General features: G+C 43.2%; 1 protein-coding gene across 1 annotated transcript; it reads right to left on the bottom strand.

Annotated features, from left to right (window-relative positions):
• CASP10 (caspase 10) lies at nt 1–7,414 on the bottom strand. Its single transcript, XM_069860848.1, has 9 exons — nt 7,054–7,414; nt 6,813–6,912; nt 6,096–6,231; nt 5,242–5,333; nt 3,901–3,937; nt 3,366–3,454; nt 2,069–2,180; nt 850–1,354; nt 1–339 (listed from the first exon to the last, which is right to left on the bottom strand). The coding sequence occupies exons 1-9, from the start codon at nt 7,365–7,367 to the stop codon at nt 177–179; spliced, it is 1,548 nt and encodes a 515-aa protein (XP_069716949.1). The 5' UTR covers nt 7,368–7,414; the 3' UTR covers nt 1–176.
• Between the last annotated feature and the right edge of the window lie 10,724 nt (nt 7,415–18,138).

The raw sequence follows: 18,138 nt of genomic DNA, 5'->3' as shown, positions 1-18,138 counted from the left end.
TGATGGCACATGGATTGTTTTAATTATTTCCTTCAGTTTCACAGTTTGTTTAGCAAAAAATCAACGAGGTCTTGCCTTAAAGTGAACAGTTCCTCAGGATTCTTCCTTAAAAACAGGTGGTGTGGTGAACTGCACTTAAATGAGTTGTGCTGATAAAAGGATGTATTTCAAAAGTCTCAAAGTTGCTGTGAAGGAGGAGGCTCCTTAGGTATTGGGAATATAACTTTTCTTCTTAAGGTATATGCTGGTTGGGGCATCTGCTTCTTTGTCCCCAAGGGATCAACACGTCTGCTCACATCGTCATTAACTTCTGTAAGAATCGACAAAATATCTTCACCCCTACAGCCAGAAGGAGAGCAAAAATAAAAAGTCACTTATTAATGAGCAGATGGCACTCCGTTTAACACCTCCCAGATCATCTAGAAGATACAGTATAAACATTCAAACGACAAAAAAGAAAACACATCCTTCTCTGCAAATTTCTCCTCTTTTGTTCTCATTTGAGTCATAAAGACAGACGACCTTTCCTAACTCTGCCTTACTTGATTCAACCAAACCCAAAAAAAAGTGGAATAAAAGATTTCTACCTAAATTCACTCAAGAAACAGATGGCTCTACTGTAAAGAATATAGATGGGAGAGTTTGAGACTTTTTACTATAAACTTCCCATTCTCCACGTCATCTCCATGGATCGAGCAGCATTAATACAAATTTATCAGTGGCAAACAAACAAACCACCGGTTTAACTAATTCTGTCTACCTCAGAACATGGGTTAGTGTTCCTGTGTGACAAGACAGGGGAAGAGTTCCTCCCGTTTTTTCATGGAAGACCTAAGCAAAGTTATTTACCTTGGTACCAACAACTGTAGATTGCTGCACAAGGCCTGAATATACCAAGTACCCTCTTCAACGTGCCGGAAAGAGACATATCCGTTAATTGTGGCCATGCCTAGGAGGAAATCAGCCTCTTCAGGAATACTGTCAGAAGGAGAAGGGCTCTGTTGCATGGAAGACAAGGAAGGAGTTTGTGCATCAGCTTCAGTATAGATGGGATGCTGTATTGCTTTACCCTGGCATGCTTGGATAAAGAAGAGTTTGGGTTTTTTAGCCAGCTGTGGACATCGTGTGGCAGTGAAATGGGACATGATCTTGCGGATTGATACAACTTTTGCATCATTCCCATAGATTGCTCCTGACTCTCCATGAGACAGAATACAACATACAAAACAGTCCCTGTCTTTGTGATCTGGCAAACACTGCCACATTAGCATAAGATCTTCAATCTGCTGAGACGTCAGATCTTTGTAAATCTTCACATTGAGACCAAGCCATGTGAACACTCGCCGCAGTTCCTCTGTAATTAAAAAAAAGATAAAAAAGAATATGAAGCAGAGGGAAACCAATTTATAAAGTAACCATGCAAGCTAATCTGAACCAGGAAAGACCTTACACCCTGACACTTCTGTAGATTCATTCTTATACCAGTATCAGATAAAGATTGACTGGAATAAAAGAAGATGGCACACAGATTTCTGGATTTTTCTAGGCAAGTTGCAAAAGATACAATGACATTTTACAATGTATAATGACACACTAAGTAAGCTCACAAATGACACCTAAAAATAAGAGAAAGCCCCCTCCAGTTTCAAATTAGATCTTCGAAAACCTTCCTTACATTATTATTTTCCAGTTGCAGCTTTGACTATTAAGAGTTTCATACACAGGAGAGAAACAGAATTAACAGCATAAAATAAGAAGATTTGTTTGATTATGGAATTTTGCATTCTATTATGTAGAATGATGTTTTAGTTTATGTTTAGTTCTTTATTATAGATAAAGGCTAATTAAAAAGGTATTCTTAAATTGATTAAAAAATGATCCAACTGCATCAGGAACTCAGTGATTACTCATCCTTTAACCCTTCCTTCTCTAGGATACGCAAATGACATAATTTAACATGTATCAAATAATTTACTCTTTAAGAATAACTAAAATACAGACAATAAAATATAAAGTAATACTAGACAATCAGCTCACATGAGGAAAAATCTCACTTCAGTTAACATACCAGCATCTTTGCAAGAGCCTCGCCTCTTCGGAAGAGAGCTACCAAAGTTAACATTATTAATAACAATACAAAATCCTCTGTGTGGTCCATCCATTTTGTAGCTTCTCTTCTTCTGTAGAAAGGAGAGAGAAAAAGCTTACAGCTTCAATGAATTTATTCAACTTGCTCGTATTTGCTTAACATATATAGAAATTGGCATCCAAAAATTAGAGACACCTAAGACTAGGTTGGTTTTGAAAAGCTGGAACTCAATGGTGCCTCCTTGTGTGAAAAGACATGGGTGAAGCCTCAAAGACACTCTGCCACCACACTATTAAGCTGTAGAGGAAGGGTTTAGCAGCTGGATTGGTCACCTGTATGCAAAAGGAAGAACTCAGCAGCCAAACTCTGCGATCTGAATTGGTGATGGGGATAGAAGTTCCCAAATAAAAAACTCCCACCACTCCAGTTCCTTTGTGCTCACTAGAGAGAGCCAGAAACATCTGCTTTTGTGCATTTCAGTAGCACAAAATGAAGGCAGCACTCCAAGCTCCTTCAGCATCAACAAGAAGTACTTCTGCTACAGCAGTCTGAACATCAGGTGATAAAAAGATACAATACAGTGCAGAACTTCAATAAATGGAATAGCTATAAACAAATACAGCAACTTGCTCCCTCAATATCCATGCTCACCAGAAAGAAAGAGTCAGAGGGAGAATTCAGTGGTTACACTGCTGTACAAGGTTAAAGACTATGCATAATGTTTCTAAGATGAGATCTCACAAGAGATCTTTTATCCTGTACTAAAATTTCTGATTTATTGAGGAAGACTATCACATGCCTGCAACAGCTTACTAAAAACTCTTGCCTTCTTTTACCATTCTCATAAGATCTTTCATGCTACCCCTTATTGCTTTTAATTTCAAGACACCCTAAATCTTTTTCCAAGCCACATTCAGAAAGACAGAACTGTGAAACCATGTTTGTCTCTGTGTCTTGCTCATTCTGCTGCCATCTCCAAAATGCATAACTTAAGAAAATGCCAAACATCTGTATTGGGAAAACAAGCAGATGTACTGCTGTGTGGATAATGTCAAAGGTATCACACCTGTTTTGGCTCCATCAACCCATCAATACTGGTGAGTTTCTGGCCTCCAAGGTTAAAATATTCTCTGAAACATTCCCGTTGATCAGACAACTCAAAAAACTTCAAGACACACAGACATCTCACATGTCCTTGTATGATAAATGTCATTATAAGGATGAAGACTGCACACACCCAGGTATTAAAAATACAATTTAAGAGATTGCCTCAAACCTTGGATTCATTTTCTACATTGCTGCATTTTCCAGGTAGCTCCAGGCTCATTTCAGAGAAGGCTTGTGTAAGATTAGCTGCTTTGTTGTCTAGGAAAAAAACCAGCATAGATATTCATGAAGAAAAAAACAATACTGGTGGATGTAGCAAAAAAAGAGTTCAGCTACAAATCAGCGCTTTTTGTATTTGAAATACAGTTGCATTGCAAAGAATAAATCCTCCACATGATGTAGTATTGTCAAGTTCAAAGGATCTATTCTGAACATGTCTCCAGTTATTTTTATTATATATATTTTTGTGACAGAGGTAAGGTTTCTGTTTTTATTAGTATCATGGAACAAAAATATCCATGGTACAAGGATGTCCACCTGAGACATTCAAATGAAACTTTCATTTAGAAATCAGCTTAGAAATAAACTGCATAATAAGCAGGATCTGCAATGTTACTGCTGAGGCTTTACCCACAGAAAGTAATGGAATGCGATATTAAACATAAAGGTAATAAAAAAACAATCATGTTTTCAGAAATTCTTACCATTGGTATTAGAACTGACAGCTTTGATTGAGATCTCCTATTTTTTGAGGAGGGGGAATAGCATGTTAAAATCATTATATATAATAAGCTTTCCTAGTGATTTTAGCAAAATAATCTTAATACAAAGGTCTTTAAGTAGGGAGTAGGAAAAACACTGAATCCTAAGAGCAGCAAAGCATGTAATAATGAAACTACGAAGACTTTCACACTGACAGCAAATCTCACAAAGCTGGAAACAACTATATTTTCTCTTAAGAACGAAGGGAAACAGCAACAAATTTTATCACCTCCAAATGATGCTTTAACTACAGGGGGAGGTAGTAACTATAAACAAAATAAATTTACAAACTCGATGCCATATCAGTTCTCTTGGCTAGATAATCATTTGAATATAAATCATTGTAATTAGCGATTCGAGTCCTGCCTAAGAGGCATAATTTAGCAGTGTCAATGGTTTATTATACAGCATGGAAAAAGTCCATAATCTCTTATAATTTAAAGAATAATCAAACACAATAATCAGGATTATGGAAAGAGTGTCTCCAGTATTTTTGTAAAATTCTTTTAAATCTATGTTTTTTTCACAAAACTACATTAATTTTCCTACTATGCCAAGTGCCATGCACGAAGTCTTCCCCAAACACTCTACAGAGGCAGAACAAATATAGCTCAAAGCAGCAGTAATGCAAACCCTTCTGATACTACAGCTTGTTTTCTTCAGCTCTTCTCTACTAGAACTTCACTTCTGGAAAGTATCCTTAGGAAGATCACTGTTTTTTTTCTCATTCAGAATTGGGGTAAAACTCCCTCCCTTCCTCTCCTCTTCCCCTCAAAATAAAGAACAGTTATAACCTTGAATAAGTTTCTCAATCTGATTCATCAAGCAGCTGTAGAAGGGGATTAACTGAGCAGGGACAGGTACATCAGGAAAATGGGACCACATCCTTAAGCAAGCAGCAGTTTGAACTGATTGTCACAGTGCTAGCCTTTAGAGACAGTTTGGCATTGATCAGCCAAAACTTTAAAAATCAGCACCAGGGAACTGACTCATTCACTAGAAGGCACCTGTCAGGCTTTCTCTCTCACTCTTCTCTTCCTAACATTAATTTTTTCCCCAATTGCTCATGAACAATAGTACTGGTTTTGACTTCCACTATTTGATACTATATGCAGATCTATTTCTTGCATGCTGAACAAATATGTTTGTTCCCTTCCTAAACCAAATAAGAAGATCTAGTAAAAAAAAACTCACAGCCAACAGAGTTTCAAAATAAAGGCAGGGAATAGCCTCAACCCCACAAGCCACTAACATGCAAGCTGGCAGTGTGAACTCCCATGTACCTGTGAGGAAGTGGATGTCTCCATGATGTCTCCAGCATGAGAGAGTGAAGATTCCTTGACTGGCAGAGTGTTCTCCTGCTGAGGCAGAGACACTAAGAGCAGAAAGAGGCAAAATGAGAGAAGCCAAGTGCCTTTTAGTTAAACCAGTATAAATCTGCATATTAGAGAATTGCGGATCTATAGTTACCGAAAGACACATTAATAGAAAGCAACTTTGAAACACACTCAGAAAGCATGGGGGAACTGAAATCATGAAACACTAAGTGTCCTTGCACCTAGCAGGAACAAGTAACTTTGTACTTTCCAGAATTTGTTTCTCAGTTCTTAAATAAATACTTTTCCCCAGTATGCTCATAATCACTTCACAGGACACTAAATGAAGGAAAATCACAAACTGCAGTGTAACCCCTGATAACATGAATCACACCTTTAATATTAATGCCTACCATGCACAAAGAGTTTGCCTCGCCAGCTTTAATAAGGCAACTGCCTTGTTGTAGTGTACATTCATAAACCCCAAAGGGCCTTTTACAGGAGAGTCATCATTATCTCAATACCATTCAGGGGAAAATGGAGAAGTGCAACATCACTATAAATAGATTTTCAGTTTCCCAGCCTGTTCTGCATGTGCTGCATTGCTCTGCATGGGCCAATATTTGAGCACATCCCTACTGGAATTCAGCTAGGACATAATGCTATAACTAGGGACTGTTAAGCCACATTTGTGTGTGAAGATGAGTGATCCCACACTAGCTCCTGTTCCACACACATAGGACTTCGAGGTTCAGTCTCCCAGACACTTCTCATGCTTCCTGCATTTTAGCAAACGTACTCTCTGAATCTGAATTTCTCACCTTTGGTCCTTTTGTAGCAGTTTACTATTTCCAGAAGATCAGGTGAAACACACTTACAGACTTCCTCCAGCTTCTGTACATTGTTTTCACTTAAGAGGCCTTGCTTTTCCAAGAAAATCAGCAATTCCAGAGCAGGCTGACAGCCAAAAGGAGAGTAAAATAGTTATTGTTCCTTAGAACACAAAATCTACCTCAGACCTGTCTGCCTCAAACAACCACATTATTATCTGCTTTGATTCCTACCAACAAGGTCCAAAGAGCCAATTTTACATCACTGTGGGAGGTGGAAGTGTCACTCCATGGAAAGCTACTGGTTGTGTTATTTATCTGGTATAGTTTCGTTTAAACAGATTCACCCAAACCACGTTAATGACTGTTGGCTTCAAGTAGGCCTTATTGCTGTGAAACGGTATCAACGACACATGAACATGAATCTCCTTTCCACACAGCTCAAGCAGGGTGGAGTTTTGATTTGTCACCTTTTTATGATCTAAGGCAAGACTGTGCACTGTCAGGGACTGACCTTGGCGCAAAGCACCAAATTCTACACTTACTTGTTAATACATTAGCTTTCTCCTTGCTAACCCTACAAACACTGACTGGCCTAGTTGCAGATTATGCCCTGTTCTGCCAAATATTTTCTCTTCATGCTTTTTATCCTGTTCCCTGGCCCCCCTTCCCTTCCCACTGTATACATTTGGCTTTCTCCTCACATACAAGAGTTGTCAGTCGCTTTGGAACACAGTCTCGCAGAAGGAATATGATATCCATCAACATCTTGTCGGTAATGTTCAGTGACAAATCATACAGCATCTGCCTGTAACAGAGATCCAGAGACTTAAAAACAGAGCAGAAGATAGTGGAGAAACTTAAAGCAGTGCAAGAATTTTAAAATGGAAAGGGAAGCAGTATGGCATAGATGGCAGTAATGGAAAGAACAATCCCACTGCTAACTTACCTGTATGAAGACACTCTTCCCTTCTTATGCAGACATTCTTGCACTTTGTCCTTGGTATAACCAAATTTCCTGAGCAAGGAGTAACATCTAATTCTGTATAAGAGTTCAGCTAGAAGGAAGGGATCTTCCTTGTTCAGATAGTCTTCATCCATAAGAAACTGAAAGATGTCCATTGCTGACTTCACATTTTCTAGTCTTCTGAAGGGGAGCAAGTCAGTACAGAGAAATTTTAAAGCTGATACATCTTCAGCCACCAGATTTTCACCAATGAGCAGAAGCTGCTGAAGGAACTTTAAGTTGACATCATCTTCCATGTTGCTGGAACCAACAGTCTCTCTGCCTGAAAGTAGAAAGCAAATGATACTAAGACTTGAATCTTCAGTAGAACAATCCTGTAATAAGATTTTATCCAACAGCTGTTTGGAAGCCTTGAACTCTCTGGAGGAGTTTCCTTTTAAATAAATTCGAAACTTACTTCCTTCTCCAAACACAAGACTACAAAAAAGACAAGATTTGGGAGAAGCTCTGAACAATGCAGTCTAAATTTGAAGTCAGTCATTCTCTAAGCAGAAAACTAGGCTACATGACCTCAAGCGGTCCCTAAATTCTTCTGTTTCATTCAAACATCTTCCATGTTCAGATCTTTGCTTCTCTCCAGTGTTTGTAGTGCAGAGTTCCTGCGGTAACTTATTACAATTCTCAGTGGGAAGGGCACAGTGATTCACACCCATTCCTTGATCTATAGTCCAAGGACTCATTCCTCTCTGCCTGCAGCAGGAAGGTGTTTTTCTGATACAAGCCTGACACCCAAGCAGAAGCTGCGGAATAGCCATCCACTCCCAGTTACATCTTCCTACCAGACTGTTTCACTTTTGGCATAGGAAGACCCCAAAGCCTTCCTTATAAGTAAGGTCAGCTAAAATGTAATAGCCACCAGTCTTAATAGGCTCTGCACAAGCAATTCAATCTTACTGAACTTTAATAGAGATTAATCACCCTTCCCCTACACCAACTTCTTTCAAATCCTATCTAGATGCTTTAATCAACTAAATTTAGCAGAATAACTTAGGTTAAAGTGATCCCTGCCTAAACTTACAAGCCTATATATTACAGGTTCTAACTGAATTGTGACAATTCAGAATTTAAAGCAGATTATTTCAACTAAAGGAGTTAAAACCCTATCATTTTAAGAGAACAGGGGCAAGCTGTGCGTACACTAGGTGTACATAGCCATTTCATCAGCAAATCAAACTGAAGCAAGATCCAGCACAAATTCCTTCAGCTACCTTTAAAATAGTTTTCAAGTCTGTGTTACTGCAAAAGATAAAATTCCTTCTGCTGTCAGGGCAGTTTTGCTTTTACTGCCCACCTGCTTGAGATGGTATTCAGACTCTTTGGTAGTAATTTCAGTTCTTAAAGAAAGGAGTCTCGTATATTTTAGGTTACTTTTAATTTTATGATTTTAATTCAAGAGATAACAGCAGCAGGAATTGTGAGGTGTTTACTTCCATCTGTCAGGAAGGGAAAAAAGGAATTTCCTTGTGACTTTACAGGGCTCAAACTTGCTGCTGTACTCTGCCTTTGACTGTAAAAGTAGCTTCTACTTAATGTAACAAACCTCTACTCTTCTTGGTTTGTTTCTGAGATGCAGATGAGAGAGAAAATCCCACATTTCAGTCTCTCACTGTAGAAGAGAGATTTCATTCTACTTTACAGTCCTGTCTGCACCCATTCCCGTCTAAGTTGGAAAATTAAGTGTTATTGAGTGCATGTAATAGAATCATAGAATGGTTTGGGTTGGAACGGACCTTAAAGCCCATCCAGTTCCACCCCCCTTGCCATGGGCAGGGACACCTCCCACCAGCCCAGGCTGCCCAAGGCCCCATCCAGCCTGGCCTTGAACACCTCCCGGGATGGGGCAGCCACAGCTTCCCCGGGCAACCTGGGCCAGTGTCTCACTGCCCTCATCGTGAAGAAATTCCTCCTTATGTCCAGTCTAACTCTGCCCCTCTCCAGTTTATACCCATTGCCTCTCATCCTATCACTACAAGCCTTTGAGAACAGTCCCTCCCCAGCTTTCCTGTAGCCCCTTCAGGTACTGGAAGGTCGCTATAAGGTCTCCCCGGAGCCTTCTCCAGGCTGAATGAACCCAACTCTCTCAGCCTGCCCTCACACAGGAGCTGCTCCCGCCCTCCCATCATCCTCTAGCCTCCTCTGGACCCGCTCCAAACGCTCCATATCATTCTACTGTTGAGGATTCCAGAACTGGACACAGTGGACCAGGTGAGTTCTCACAAGAGTGGAATAGAGGAGCAGAATCCCCTCCTTAGAGGGGCAGAATCTCCTCCCTAGGTGACTCTGGGAAGGAGCCCGAATAAACTGTTTGAGGGAGCAGTCACTGAACAAAGTTTCGTTGCTTTTTGTCGGGGCGTAGGCTCTCGGTTTGTTTGAGAGCCCCGGGGAGCGGGATCTGCCCCCCCTCACCCCCTCCTAGCGCCCCCCGCCTCCAGCTCGCCCCCCGCTCTCACCTCCGAGGCGCCGCCGCCCTCCCGGTGCTGAGTCACGGGGCGGGCAGGAAGCGCGGGCAGCCCCGGCAGCTCCAGGGGAGGCGGCGAGCACGATGGCGGGATTGGGGCACCTCCCATACGAGGAGTGTTGGGCTGCTCCAGCCTGGAGAAGAGAAGGCTCAGGGGAGACCTTAGAGCGACCTGCCAGTACCTGAAGGGCTCCGGGAAAGCAGGGGAGGGGCTGTTTAGGAGGACATGGAGCCATGGGATGATGGAGAATGGCTTTAATTTGGAAAAGGGAAGATTTAGATCACAGAATCACAGAATCACCAGGTTGGAAAAGACCTCCAGGATCATCGAGTCCAACCATTCCTATCAACCACTAAGCTATGTCCTTGACCACCTTGTCTACTCGTCCCTTAAACACCTCCAGGGAAGGTGACTCAACCACCTCCCTGGGGCAGCCTGTGCCCGTGCCCAATGACCCTTTCTGGGAAAATTTTTTCCTAATGTCCAGCCTAAACCTCCCCTGGTGGAGCTTGAGGCCGTTCCCTCTTGTCCTGTCCCCTGTCACTTGGGAGAAGAGGCCAGCACCCTCCTCTCCACAACCTCCTTTCAGGTAGTTGTAGAGAGCAATGAGGTCTCCCCTCAGCCTCCTCTTCTCCAGGCTAAACAACCCCAGCTCTCTCAGCCGCTCCAGCTTTGTTGCTCTTCTCTGGACTCGCTGCAGAGCCTCAACACCCTTCTTGTGGTGAGGGGCCCAGAACTGAACACAGGATTCGAGGTGTGGTCTCACCAGTGCTGAGTACAGAGGGAGAATAGCCCTCTGTGTCACACCGTTTCTGATCCAACCCAAGATGCCATTGGCCTTCTCGGCCACCTGGGCCACTGCTGGCTCATGTTCAGTCACTGTCAGCCAACACCCCCAGGTCCTTCTCCTCCAGGCAGCTTTCTAGATTGGACATTAGGAAGAAATTCTTCATGATGAGAGTGGTGAGGTGTTGCATCTTGAAATTGCACAGGGTCATTCTGGGATGCAGAGTGAGACAACTGTATTCTCAGCCTGACTCCTCTTATTCTTATCAATACAAATAATATAACAACTCTAAAACTTGTGTCCAATCACAATTGTCAGTATATACCTATAAAACAATCAACTAACAGATCATGTGCTGATCACGTGCCAATTTTCTGTTAACATAACAGTTTGGTACCTTCCCACTAATATCAGGAGGCAAGGCTAGCTTCACAGTAAGCGATAACTTTCTCATTCTTATAGCTAACCGTTACATATTTAAAACATTTACCTAAGCAATGTCACAATGCTCTATGCGCTTCGTTGTGGGTACTGAATTCTTGATTCTCATCCTGCTGTTTTGTTCCATCAAGCATGACAGTGTCCTTCTCCCAAGGCTGTTCTCACTCCATCGACATATTTGAGCTGGCTCTGGAAACCTCCACAGTGAGGCACTGGCCCAGGTTGCCCAGGGAAGCTGTGGCTGCCCCATCCCTGGAGGCATTCAAGGCCAGGCTGGATGGGGCTTTGAGCAGCCTGGTGTGGTGGGAGGTGTCCCTGACCATTGCAGGGGGGGCTGGATAAGCTCTGAGGTTCCTTCCAACCCAAACTATTCCATGACCCTACAAGGCACAAAAGCCCCAAACACATCTGGCAGACTTTTCACGGTCTGGGGAAGCTGGAGCAGTGCTGGTGGGAGAGGCTCCAGCACCGCGTTTGTGCGAGTCCATCCTCCTGCACCGCTGCCGCGGGAAGGGCAGGAGGAAGGTGAGCAGGCTCAGTGCAGGCTCCTTGGAACTTGCCAACCACCGGTGACACCAGTGTCCCCTACACCCTCGGGTGAATGGACCCAGAATGGGAACAGTCTCCTGGCTTGTGCCAGAGAGCTGCTGCCTGAAACACAAACATCAGCCAAGTTATCTGTTGGCACCAAAAGCCTTGTTGTCCTTTATTCAGTCAGCTCATTCTTACAGAGATGTGCAACTTCACACCCAATTCTAATGAGTCATAGAAGATCTACAAGATGAGTCAACCAAGAATTTCACTAGGCAGCCCCACCTTGAGTACTTTGTGCAGGTTTGGGTATCATGGTACGAAAAGGGTATCGAGCTCCTGGAGAGCTTCCAGAGGAGGGCCATGACGTTGGTGAAGGATTTAGAGGGGAAGCCATATGAGGAGTGGCTGAAATCACTTAGTCTGTTCAGCCTGGAGGAGACTGAGGGGAGACCCCATCCCAGTTACTGCTTCCTCACAGGGGAAGGAGGAGGGGCAGGAGCTGGTGTCTTCTCTCTGGGGACCAATGATAGGACTTGAAGGAATGGCAGGAAGATGGGCCAGGGAGGTTTACATTGGATATTAGGAAGAGGTTCTTCACGCAGAGGGTGGTGGAGCACTGAAACAGCTCCCCAGGGAAGCAGTCCTGGTGCCACGTGTCACAGTATTCAAGAAGCATTTGAGCATTTGTGTTGGGTAGCAACACACAATGAGCAACCCAAGCACTGTGGCTGGGAGGAGCTGGGAAGCCATAGCCAGGGTCCTCAAGGTTACAAAGGTTACAACGACTCTGTTGTGTTATGCAAATTAGGAAGGTAACTGTTGAAGGCGGGCTAAAGTTAAACAGTTTTATAAAAGCAGAACGAACCCTAAATAAAACGGCTTCACTTGGATCACATTGATCGGTGTGTGTCGTCCCGTATTTTCTTCCATCAAATGGCGCCCGAACAGGGACCCTCAGATTGCCTGCCGAAGTTGCCTTGAACGACTGAAGACGCGGCAGAGGGTACGGAAAAGCCGCCCGTAGGTGAGTGCTGTCCCCGGCACTCGGGAAATAATTTGGCAGAGCTGCGCAGCTTAAAGAATTGAGGAAACTCGCCACTGGCCAGGCGAGCGGTCGGGGAGGAGATGGGGCAGGCGCGGATAGAATCTGCGCAGAAGCTCCTCCAACATATGCTCTCCATGAGAGTAATTACTTATGAAAAAGCTGCGTTGCAGTCTATGTTAACATGGGCTTATAAAAGCGGCGTTGTAACAACGACCACTGCCCTATTCGAAGAAGAAACTTGGGAGAGAATGGGACAAAGACTGTTTGATGAATGCTCAAAAGGAAATAAGAGCCTTTGGCCATATCTTACTCTTTGGCGGTTAGTTAAAGAGACGTGTGATATGAAAGTCGAGCGAGAAGTTGCGGCATCGGCTTATGCTGCTATGCATAGGAATCAAGAGAACAGTGGTGGTTCATTTGCATCTGCATTATCGTTCCGTGAAAGTAATTTACCCACGCAGGCACCACCACCACCACCTTCCAAAGATTGGCCTTCTCTTCCATTTCCCCCAGTGGAAGAACATGAGGAGGTTCATGCTACCGAAGGTGAAGGACATAAAGGTCCTCCTTGGCCTCCTCCTCCAGAAAGTCCTTCAATTAATTCCTTAGAGGATTCGTTTAGTGAGGACTCTGAACGTCCTGTGTCGCCCTCTCGTGAGTGCTCCAATTTCAGACAAGAATTTGATAAACTGATGGCAAAGCTGGAAGAAATTCGACTTCGCCAGGAAAAGGAGAGCCGTCCACCTGAACCACCTCCGCCCGACTACCCAGGAATGCAGCCACGGCCTGACCCGACTGCACCGGCTCTACCATCGATGGGGTTTGATACCGGGACTGGGGGGACCAGGTGGCGGGGACCGGGAGCGCGTTGGCAGGGGATAACTAGGGACGCGGTTTTAGAAGGGGTAACTGTGGAAGCGTATCCTGTATTGTTAAATACACAGACAGGAGCGAGTGAATGGGAACCATTCGATTGGAAATTACTAAAAGAAGTCAAGGCTGCTTGTACACAATATGGTTTGCAATCACCATTTACACAGGGTTTATTAGATTTTATATTTACGGGTCATACCCTTTGTCCTGCAGATATTCGGCAATTAGTTATGTTAACGTTATCCCCATCTCAGCGCCTTGCCTTTTATCAAGCTTGGGAACATTTGTGTGATCGGGAAGCGGCCACTTATTGTTGGGCTGAGAGGGTGCGGCCTCATCGTGCCCCTGAGCTCCGACCCCTGTTTGAAACAGAGGTTGCTTATGAGGGAGAGGACAGGATTAGAGTTTCTAGGCAAGAACTTGAGGGACCTTACAGTCCGTTGGATGCAGCCCCAGAGTCCGAGCAGGTGGCTCGAGCGGGTCCTGTTGACAGAAGGCATCACATCGCCGCTTTTGAACGGCGGTGGGGGGTGTTGTCAGACGGGTTTTTCTAGTTCGCAGCATGAGGCTCGTTGTTTTTGGGAGGACGGGGTGATGAAATCGGATCCTATTCCCGATTCTGATCCCGAACTCCAGCCCCTGATCATTATTAATGACGGGGTGGCAGAACCTGGTCTTGCTCTTGATGCAGATCCTGATTTCAAACTCCAGCCCCCAATTGTTATTGATAAGGGGGCGAAGTCTGAAACCTCTACTGTAGGGAAAGCAAATGCATGTGCCCTAAGGGAGCTGGCTGGATTGCAGGAGCTTGAGGGAGCACTGTGCTTTGTGATTCAAGCAGGATTCTGCTGGGGTAGAGGAAATAGATTTTGGGAGCAGAATGATAATATTGAAATCCCTATTCCTGGAATAGGAGAGGGGTTTCCCCGATATTTAATGCCTAGCTTGCCCCTATCTGACCTACATTGGTTGGCAAAAAAGCGGCAGCCCCCAGACAAAAGCTGCCCCCCCATTCGAGAAAAGAAAATGCCTGCAGCCGCTTGGACAAAGGGACTAATAGCTGCTAACATAGCGCCTGTTGGAAAGAGGACCAGCCCCCCCAGGCTGAGAAAACCAGCGGAGCTATCGTTAGCCTAGCCAAAAAGCAGCCACTGGGCTTACACTGGGCTCACAAAAAACAAACAGGGGGATTTATTGGCTACTTTCTCCCTCAGCAGAGCGTTATTAGGACAAGACGTGTTGTCTCAAATGGGGACAGGATTGGTATCAAATTTTGGGGAGTGACCACTGATGGGCAGCTGGACAAAATCATAGAAAAAAATATAAAAGCTAATGTAACTCGTTATGTGGCAGATAAGCCCTTGGAGCTAGTATTGGTTAACTCTGCTCAAGATTGAAAACATCCTTTGGCCTTTTGGGACAGACAGAACAAAAGTTTCAAATCATAGAATGGATATTTTTACCGTATCAACCGAAAAATACTATAACCACTAGACTCGAGCTGTTTAGTCAGTTGATTATGAAAGGCAGGAAAAGATGTTTGGCCTTCACGAATTTACCTGCCAATTAATAAGGGATATTTGGATTGGCTTATGGAACATTCAGAACCTATTGGGATTGCATTAGCAGATTTTATGGGAGAAATTAGCAACACGTATCCAATTAGCAAATTGATTCCTTTGATACAAAACCAAACCTTTGAACAGATACCGATGCGATCTGAAACGCCAGTGAAAGGCATTACATTTTTTACAGATGCAGGAAAGAAATCTGGTAGGGCTGCTATTACCTGGCAAAAGCGAGGACAGTGGAACCAGAAGTTAATATTTACACAGCCAGGTGATTCATTACAAACTATGGAGCTACGAGCAGTGGTTTGGGTATTTCAACAATATACATCACAGCCTATTAATATAGTTTCTGATTCATTAGATGTTGTAGGTACTGTTTGTAGAATAGAACGGGCTATGATAAAAGAAGTTAAAAATGCAGTTTTGTATGCATTATTGTTACAATTGCTGTACCTGTTGGAGCAACGAGAGCATAAGTATTTTATTACTCATATACGAAGCCATCAACCTAATTTTGGCCTGGCAATCGGGAGTAATCGTGCCGATCACCAAAGTGCTAAAGTACTTAAACGACAATTTAATATTCCTCTGTCTGATGCACAAGGTATAATCAATTCTTGTCCAGATTGTCAAAAACAAGGTATGGGATTAGGATTTGGAATAAACCCCAGAGGGCTTCAAGCCTTACAATTATGGCAAATGGATGTGACCCATGTTCCAGAGTTTGGGCGATGGAAATATGTGCATGTCTCAGTAGATACTTTTTCTATGGCCATATGGGCCACGGCACAGACCGGGGAATCTGCAAAACACGTAATTAAGCACATGTATGCTGCTATAATGGCATTAGGGATACCTCAAATGATAAAAACAGATAATGGGCCAGCTTATGTCTCTCAAAAATTTAAACATTTTTGTGTTCAATGGGGAATCCGTCATAACACGGGTATCCCACATTCTCCAACGGGTCAGGCAATCATTGAACGTTCTCATGCAACCTTGAAGTCCCTTTTGCAAAAACAAAAAGGGGGAGGAGATGTATTACCCCCTAGTGAAAGAATTGCAAAAGCGACTTATGTGTTAAATTTTTTGCGCCTTACTGGAACTAGGAATAGCCCTCCAATCGTAATTCATCATCAATCACTGGAATCAGGATTGAATAACCAGGACCAGCAAGGTATCAAGGTACATTACAAAGACTGGGACTCAGGTGAATGGAAAGGACCTGTTGAACTAAAAATGACAGGAAGAGGTTATGCTTGTGTCCTAACAGATACTGGACCTCGCTGGGTGCCACAAAAGTGGATCAAGCCCTGGAAAGAAAGGAAGACGACGGAGCAAGAGGACGTCACATCGGAAGAAGAAACTGGGATGGTCTTTTGACAGAAAAGGGAATTTGGAATAACGGTTCTGAAAAGGCTCTTCAACCCGGATATTTTCTAATCTGTGGAGACAGAGCATGGGGGCAGAATACCCAGCAAACCAGTTGGTGGACCTTGTTATTTGGGAAAGTTAACGTTGTTTACACCAAGGATACAATATGTTTTTGGAGTTTTGAGGAAAAATTTTTCGGTTTTGGAGTTTTGAGGAAAAAGTTTTTGCCGGTTTATTAGCCCCAGGAGTTGCAGCTCTTGAAGCTGTGTCACAAGTCAAGGAAGTGGCTTGTTGGAGCCTTAAAGCAAGGATTGTTTATCTTGATTGCCAGTATTGTAGTGCTTGGTTGCTCAAAAAGAAAACGGGGGAATTGTTGGGTAGCAACACACAATGAGCAACCCAAGCACTGTGGCTGGGAGGAGCTGGGAAGCCATAGCCAGGGTCCTCAAGGTTATAAAAGGTTACAACGACTCTGTTGTGTTATGCAAATTAGGAAGGTAACTGTTGAAGGCGGGCTAAAGTTAAACAGTTTTATAAAAGCAGAACGAACCCTAAATAAAACGGCTTCACTTGGATCACATTGATCGGTGTGTGTCGTCCCGTATTTTCTTCCGTCACGTTTGGACAATTCCTCAGACACATGGTATGAACGTTGGGGTTATGCCGGGCCAGGAGCTGGATTCGTAGATCCTTGTAGGGTCCTTCCAACTCAGGACATTCTATGATCTAGAGGGAGACAGGGACAATCAGTTTGATCTGTCAAGATACAGCATGTAGAGGGGCACAATCGACAAAACCAAAATTCCTGAAAGACATGCAGTGTTTTATTGATTCTAATGCAGAAGCTGAAAGAAAATTCATTCTCCAAACAGCCACAGAAAAGATGTCAAATAATTCAGTACAGGAGTTGTAGTTTAAACGGAACATAGTAACACAACACATCATCAACACAAATGGCAGTTACTTCTCAGTAACATCATCCTGCATGTCAGAAATGTTAAAATCTGGGTATCAGAAAAGAATTCTCAGAAAATAAAGTCATACGAAGTCTTTAAAAGCTCATGCATTTAATTCAGGTACCTGTAACACAAGTCACTGTTACTTCTTATGCAGAGTTGAAAGGGGAGGTTGGGCATACAGCATGCTCCATCTGCAGCTGTTGGCACTGTAACTTCCTCTTGAACATAACTTCTTTTCTGGATAATGAGACACAAGTATATAACAGTACAAAATAAACTAGATTTATGACTTAGTCACGTAAATGTAGGTGGCTGAGAAAAATGCAACTAAGTCTGGTCTAGAACACAGGATCTCTTGCCTCACAGATACTTTTTTCTGAGCCACAGAAAGGCATCATCTATTTTCTGCCTATTCTTTTTTCCTTCTGTATATACAGCACGTACATAGGTACAACAATTTTCTACTTCAGTTATTAGAAAGCAAAACTAAAATTCAGTGCCATGGAGCAGTGAGTCTGACAGCCTCCTTCCAAGCACTAATAATGCACGAGCAGTAGCTTGTTGTATCTTTGCTCAACAGCAGGTTCTGAAAATTAGACATTTTGGCAGTCCATGACCATAACACTTCACCAACATGTCACTTTTTATGTTCCTGTGCTAACACCCTAAATTCATGGTGGATCCAGAATTAATTATTTCCCCTCTTTTCTTTTAGCTACTGAATAGAAACTTGGTATTATTCAGCCGCTCTATCTGCAATACATGTAGACGTGATGCCACCCAGGCCCCTGCATCCAGTCACTTTCACGACTTTAAATTTTAGGTGCACAGTGCAGCAAGAACACAGTCCCTATCTCACATATGGAGGGACACAAAAAGCTATGGGAGAAGTGACAGACAACTTCTGGCATTCCAAAATTCCTGCACGTTAATAAATACTGACTTCAGCGTTACTTTTCACTAT

The sequence above is a fragment of the Phaenicophaeus curvirostris genome, chromosome 7 (genome assembly GCF_032191515.1).
Source record: "Phaenicophaeus curvirostris isolate KB17595 chromosome 7, BPBGC_Pcur_1.0, whole genome shotgun sequence".
Taxonomy (NCBI): domain Eukaryota; kingdom Metazoa; phylum Chordata; class Aves; order Cuculiformes; family Cuculidae; genus Phaenicophaeus; species Phaenicophaeus curvirostris.
This window is presented reverse-complemented; position numbering and strand designations above follow the sequence as displayed.